A 7,463-nucleotide genomic window follows, 5' to 3' on the forward strand; every position below is an offset into this window, starting at 1 on the left:
CGCCAATTCCACAAGGATTCTGTTGTCCTAACAAAGAGGAAATTTTTTCCAGCTATCCTTGTGGGCATAAATCAATGTAATCCGTAGAAGGTGGGAACCAAAAAGGTCTACTGCACTATGGATGACATATAGATTTCTCTATTAATTAATCAAATTAAGTCATAATTTACATAATGAAAATCTCTTCCTCTTGATTACATATGCCACCTATTTTAATTGTTTTATCACAGAACCCAGCAAATATATAGACTTCTGTCATTAATTATGTAAATTAGATCGTAATTTGCAAAATATTCAGCAAATTAGGTCAAGCATCACTTAAGCTACCGAGATACCAAAAATAACAACAATCCGTCAACCGGTTCTTGAGCTATCCTACTTCAAACATTTTCAAACAAATGCCACTGCATTTGCCAAACAAGCTGCTACGGGGCCCAAACTTACGGCACTTCTTTCTGAGCACGAGAACTACCTACCATCTAAAAATCATGACCATAGCACGTCCATATCACGAGATTTAAAAACCAGAAGTTTCGCTGCAGTACTTTCTAATTCAATGACGTGGGGACCCCCCACGAAGCCCATATCCGAACTTGACCTTGGTATTGTCAATGGTAACTTGCCAACTAAAAAACATGAACATCCATTTAAAGATTCTCGAGTTATCTTGATGACAAGAAAAAACACAAAAAAACAAAGGTCAACTGCAGTGACATAGAAACCCCCATGGGGCCCATCTTCGAACTTGACCTCGGCATTCTCAACGGTAACTTGCCCACTAAAAATAATGAACATACATTTAAGGATTCTCGAGATATCTTGATGACAAGGAAAAAACACCAAAAACCAAGGTCAACTACAGTGACTTAGGAACCCCCCACGAAGCCCATTTTTAGCCTTGACAATGGCCACCCCCAAATCAACCTGCCTGCCAAAAATCGTGAACCTCGGACCTTGCCTTCAAGAGTTATCGTGCCTAATCTGCCAAACAGTGCAAACCCGATTTCATAACCTTCTCCGAAGGCATAGCCTTCAGTCGAAGGCAAATATAGCGTGGTGGTTCAACATCAAGGGTATTGAAAACAGCATTGTGTGGAATCGTTAAAGGTGAGACTGCTCTCGAATCAAATCAGTTCATAACAGTTCAGTTTACAGTCCATTGAGGAGTTTAGCTAACATTGGCTTCGCACTCGCGTTTGTTTCAAGCAATCTAGACGGGTCCCTAGTTGGGAACTGTGACCATAGGCATAACATTATAGAAGTACAATATTGATAATCTGCCGTCTCAAAACTCCGAATTAGTTGCCACAAGTTACACTGGCATCGAAACCGGTAGACATAACCGCACTCCCCTAGTCTAGAACAACGAATATGTCGGCACTGTGATCTAAGAAGAATCGAAGGTGAGAAACATTTTGTAATAGAATGTAAACTAGTTGGGAACTGTGACCATAGGCATAACATTACAGAAGTACAGCATATAATCTCTCGCTGTCAAACGCTAGCCTATACCAGACACCGAGGATCGCTGGAAAAATAGTAGAAATTGTCCGAAATAAAGGGATAGTATACCAGAAAAGATCCCTGGCCATAGAAGATCCGCGACCCATGGCCCGGGATCTTCTCTGGTATACTATCCCTTTATTTTGGCCAATTTCCACTATTTTTCCAGCGATCCGCGGTGCCTGGTAGAGGCTAGTCAAACGCCTGAACAGTGGAAGGGCTAAACTAAAGCGTGACTTGGTGAGGCTAACCATCGGCCGATGGCTTGTGACAGAATTGTGCACTATTCGGGTCATCAGGCGATGAGGACCGCAGTGGCGGGAAATTGTGAAACCCGATCCGCCCTGACGGATAGATACTTCTATCCAATCAGAGCGGCCCGACGCGAAGTCTAACCAAATATGGTAGTGCGCGGTCCTGTCTGTCATCATGACTGAAAATGACCAGAAATGGGCCAGTTAAGGCCACAGCAAGTAAATTTTATGTAAAATTAAGTCGGTATGGTCTTACAGAAGTACAATAATCTCTCGGTTTCAGACGCCTGAACAGTGGAAGTGCTGATAAAAGCTAAATCGTGACTTGGTCAGGCTAACCATCGGCCCACATTACCGTATCTCTTTGTAACAGCCCAGCAAAGATCGGGTCCTCTGGGTAGCCTGGTGTCCATGGGTCCAGTATATCGCGGTTTGGGGTAGTCTCTACCAGACTAACTACGCCATGTACGCTGGCTATATATAGGGGAGTTTGGCCGCCTTGTAGGATTGACTTTCCACAATCCTTCGGAGGGAAAGAAACTACCTCCCCGCGGCCGGACTCCCTTGGCCAATTTTACTCTCTTGGCCAAATTTTTGCCAAATTCTGCGATCCGTATTCCCGTAGAAAGGCCTGGTGGAGGCTAACACAACCCAACCATATCTATCTGTAACAGCCCAGCGGAGGTTGGATTTTCTATCGCTGACGTCATTGCGATGGCCTCCGGAGAAGTGGCCACCGGACCGAAGCAGAATCTCAGGCGGTTCGACTCGCCATATTGCGCCCGTATGCGCTTCTGCATCTATCGGCGAAAAGATAACATGAGGCGACGCCGATTTAGTTCGTCGTTTCTCGGTTATCTTGAAGTAAAAAAAAATCAACAAGATTTATGTAACCCATATTGTTATTTTGATATATATTCAATTTTCATATATTCAAGGTCCACGGCCATCTCCTGACATAACTACATTCTACTCACTTTAGTACCTCTAGCTCTATGCTTAGAAGTGGCCAAAAATAATTGGCCTTGCATTGAGCGACACCGATAAAAAAAATTAGTTAATGTATCATTCTTTGCTTGTTCGTTGTTTGATAGCGGTGCAATAAATTAGATGTAAATAAATTAGGTGTGAAGTAATGATTAATGATTAAGAATGATAATGAACACAGCGAAAATTAATTAAAGAAAATTAAATACCTTCATTGCCTCTGCAATATTTTTTGGACATTTATAAAGAAATTTTTGGATCGAATCGAATCTGACAATGTTCCCTCACTGTAAACGTGTGTACCTACGGTAGCACCCGTCGTGCCTAGTTATTTGTGGCAGAAACTTTTTTTTAATTCGACATTGACCTTCCAATTCAGCATTTTTGTTCCCAAATCTGATACGCGAGTCCCAACAAATTGAATTTTCGTGACCTCGCTTCGTTCAGGTCAGCAAAACCGGCTTACGGCGCCATCGCCGCTGTCAAAATCTCAGTCAGCGGTAAGGCTAGCGTAACGCGCCCCTGGCATAATGGCTCTAACGTTAACGCGCGGCATAGAAGCAAGATAACCAGATTGTGTCCTTGCGAAAGGCACTTAACACCAATTTCCTCGCTCGACTGAACAGAAAATGAGCACCTAGCTTCGATGAGCTCTCCAAACAGAGTTTTGGGCTTCGACTTATTTTTGACGTGTTTTAGGCGTTTTATAGGGCTTGTTTTTGTCGGTATATGTTGTGTTTTTTTTCTAGTTTGCTTTTGTTAGGTGCGCACTGCTATAACACTAATTTCCTCACTTGACTGAACAGAAAATGAGCACCTAGCTTCGATGTACTCTCTAGAGGTTTAGGCTTCGACTAGGGTCGTTGGGATTTTGCTAGCCTCCATAGCATGCCAAAAACTAGGGATGGGGGGGGGGGTCTTCGTCAGCTTTTATGTGCTGTTTTCTGATTGCATATATACAACATAGCCGGCCTGGTTGAATTACCCCCGTTTTTAGAACTGGGCTAATCAGAAAACAGCCACCGAAGACCGCCAAACCCCCAGTTCTATAAGCCTGCTAAAGAGGCTAGGGTTTTGCTAAAGTTGGTCGGGAAACACAACATCATATTTCCCAGGCCTGAGTTTTGAGGTAGACACTTGTCTTCAGGCGATCCATTTCGTTCAACCAAAAGGGATTCATGGAGACTCAAAGCTGAAGAGAGAGCGCGATAGAAATAAATTCGATAAAAAAATAAGTCAAATCGCGTAGCATATAGATGCCCCAAATCCACAAACATGGTTTATTATGATAACTGAACAGTTTAAAATTTAAAGCTCAATCCCCTACCTGAAATTTAACCTAAGGTAGACGTTTGGCACCAGATGTGCATTGGTTATGGGTACAACAGCAGTAATTTAGAGAAGGTTAGCAGTAATAAAGGACCATTGCCGCTGCTTTGACCAGTGCTGGCATCTTTCTCTTTATCGCTAAAGTGCCCGAAGCCATCCGTAACTGTGGGATAGCAATCTGTTTGAGTACGTCGTTGTAAGTAGAGTTATTTTAGTTACAGGGCAAAAACTGCAGTAAATAACGTTAACCTTTAAACAAAATGCTCCAATGATTACACTTCATTTTTTTCAGTGATAAAAAATACTAATCTTTACAATAATTTGTACAACACTATATGTATGTATATAATACAAGCCCTGTTTTCATATTCTGCTTGCATTCTAGCACTATCTACCACCAGAGGGCCTGAGCCCATCCATATCTACTGAGATACTATCCACTAGGAGAACCATATGTCATGTTAAAGTCAAAAACACTGCGATATACAACCTCTAACCTCTAAAGCATGTATTCTCCCACAGGCGTTTTCGTCTTGTCGTTTTTCCTTCTAATCTCCAAGCAGATCCCTTTCGGTGGCAAAAAGACAGTATGAATTTGGCCAGGCAGTATCCATTAGCAAGAGGAGGTCGCCCGCCACCGATGGGGGTAGCGACAAAAAAAAAACGGCCATATATATAAAAAGCTAACGATCATCCCCCCAAAACCTCTGCTTGGAGAGTATTTTCTTCAACGTTCTTAGAGGTTGTTGGAATCAGGCCAAATTTGGGTAAGTCCCAATTCATTGCAGTGTTGGCAGATAAAGTCTAGTCCTCATTTCATAATGACTTGAACCAACAACACAGATGAACTCTCATGCAACGTTTTAGAGATTGATGTTTTCTGAGTAATTTTTCAGGTTAATTAGTGTCTACTTTCTAGGTCTTCACTTGCTGTGGCTAATTGATGGATGGAAGACTTGTTAAGTGGCGACGTTTAGAACTTAATGGGTAACGTATTTATCGTGTCAAGTGATGGAAGACTTGCTTAGTGGAGATCTGGAGGAGATTTATTTGTTCTGAGTAGTTTGTTGGGTTAATTGTTACGTTCTTTCTCGGCGCCTGTTCTGGCTAATTAAAGGAATTCGAAGTCCTGCTCAGTGGTGATTGAAGATGTTTTTGTAGTTTACTGATGGAAAATCATTTTGTCGAGTTTTGTGCCAACGTGAGTTTCTCTAGTTCATCGATGGTACTCACTCAATCCTCTTCTGAATCTAGTGGTTCTTGAGGCGACAGGAAGGATTTCCATCTGGCCCTATTTGTAGCTGCGTCCGGGGCTGTGTCCAGAGTCAGTCCCTTCTCTTTCAGGTCCCCCTGTATTGTTCCCATCCACGTTTTTTTGGACACCCTCTATTTCTTTTTCCTGTTGGTTACCATGTTAGGGCACCTCTTGTTATCGAGTCTGGGGATACGATAGACCAACATCTACGTCTACAGTTTTGACTTATTAGTTTCATGAAACTGTAGCGTCACCTGTACCAGATTCTCATACACCTTCCTGACCTGAAACCTCAAAGTACCCGGACTCTCTTCCCAGGAGTCTACACTCAAAACATCGCCCTCTAGCGATTCCTTCTGGTACAGCACCGAGACTTTCCGCACCCCCTGTTTTAAAACGTCCCCCCTGACAGTGGGATACGCCCCCTGTCTCGCCCCCACAACAGCACAGTCAAAGCAGTACCGAATGTAGTGCCTCTGGTTGGTGTGGTTGTTCAGGTCAATGTCGCTAGGCGGCACTGTGACACTGTAAACAAAAGTCTTGGCGGCGGGCGGCTTTTCGAAAACCTCCGCCATTTCCGGACGCGGCTCTGATGTCAGGTGCAGGTAGTTTTCCTTCAGCCAATCAGGAAACGGTGTTGGCCTTCGTGTGTCCATGCTGATGAGAACATCTTGTACCATCCCCTTAACCAAGATCTCATTTGTGGAACGGTCAACGATTTCGCCTTTCTTAACGAAGGACGTATTCCCCACGTAGACCACTCTTGAGGAGACTTTAAGAGGCCTGCCAGGCCTGACGACGCTGTAGAAAGACGGGCTGATTTCCCAGACCTGACAGCGAGTAAACACTCTCATATCGGGACGCGCTAGATTGGCGTCTAGAGCGGCGACGGCGAGAAAGGACAGCCAGTCCGCCCGGTCACATAGGGTCCAGACAGGTATCTGGCCTGCGGAAAACAACAACAGCATAAAGTCATAACTAGAAAGGTAACATTTGCAAAGTAAAGGCATACTGTTTACCTTCGCATAATCTGTCAATTCTTACTCAAAGACATTCACATTGATGGTCAGACAGGAGTCTAAATCCCTCCTGCTATAAAATTGCAACATGATGTAACCCAACACAAGTCTGAGTCTGATATGGAGACTAGGAACTGAATAAGGCACTTAACATGACTTTCCTCACTCCAACCAGGTGTACCAAAAAAAAAAAAAACAACTCAGGTACATGTATAAGTACAAGGCAGTGTGGAGGGAGATGCCGACGGAAAAGAAAAAGAAGGATACTATTATAGTAAATGCCTGACCTCCTATTTCGAAGTCCCATCGGTTAAAGCTGTAGTCAAAACTCACAGTCCGCCTGTCTTCGCTGAAAGTAAAGCTTGGTCCTTCCTTCCACAGTGAGTCCATAGCTTGGTTGTCAGACCTACGCACAGAAGAAAACAGATTCAAGCACACCCGTGGTTTTTAAGACAGAGAAGACCGCACACGGTTTTCCGTGGACTTCGGACTTTTCTGGCAGTACAGGCTGGTTCGACCCCGAGTTCAAGGTTCACAAGTCAGGCTCATTTCGATATTGGGGTGTGGCTGATATATTCCTCTTCCATTTATAGTTAAACCTGCCCCAAACGGCATACCACCTGGCCAAAACGACCACTTGTTCCCCGGCCCCGAACTTGTTCCATGCAAAAGGCCACCTGGCCAAGAAGACCACCTGGCCAAGAAGACCGCTTTACCTCACTCCCCAGGGTGGGCAACTTGGGAAATTGTCTTGATTTCAATTTTGCAAAGCTCCCATGAGAGCCTTAGCTATCCCAGCGGTATCAGCAAAGTCCCCAAGAGAGCCTCCCAGCGGTATCTGCAAACCCCCCATGAGAGCCTCAGCTGTCCCAGTGGTACAAAATGTATTTGCAAAGCCCCTATGAGAGCCTCCCAGTGGTATCTGCAAATCCCCCAAGGGAGCCCCAGCTGTCCCAGTTGTATCTGCAAACTCCGCATGAGAGCCTCAGCTGTCCCAGTGGTACAAAATGTATTTGCAAAGCCCCTATGAGAGCCTCCCAGCGGTATCTGCAAAGCCCCCAAGGGAGCCCTCGCTGTCCCAATGGTATCAGTAAATCCCCCAAGCGAGCCCCCGAT

The 7,463-nt window shown here is 44.4% G+C and overlaps 1 protein-coding gene across 1 annotated transcript; it reads right to left on the bottom strand.

Annotated features, from left to right (window-relative positions):
- Positions 1-4,796: 4,796 nt before the first annotated feature.
- Positions 4,797-6,860, bottom strand: LOC109461594. The gene is made up of 2 exons (XM_019757970.1): positions 6,635-6,860; positions 4,797-6,274 (listed from the first exon to the last, which is right to left on the bottom strand). The coding sequence occupies exons 1-2, from the start codon at positions 6,735-6,737 to the stop codon at positions 5,541-5,543; spliced, it is 837 nt and encodes a 278-aa protein (XP_019613529.1). The 5' UTR covers positions 6,738-6,860; the 3' UTR covers positions 4,797-5,540.
- Positions 6,861-7,463: the final 603 nt, after the last annotated feature.

Source organism: Branchiostoma belcheri, unplaced genomic scaffold, assembly GCF_001625305.1.
Source record: "Branchiostoma belcheri isolate BF01 breed outbred unplaced genomic scaffold, Haploidv18h27 scaffold94, whole genome shotgun sequence".
Taxonomy (NCBI): Eukaryota; Metazoa; Chordata; class Leptocardii; order Amphioxiformes; family Branchiostomatidae; genus Branchiostoma; species Branchiostoma belcheri.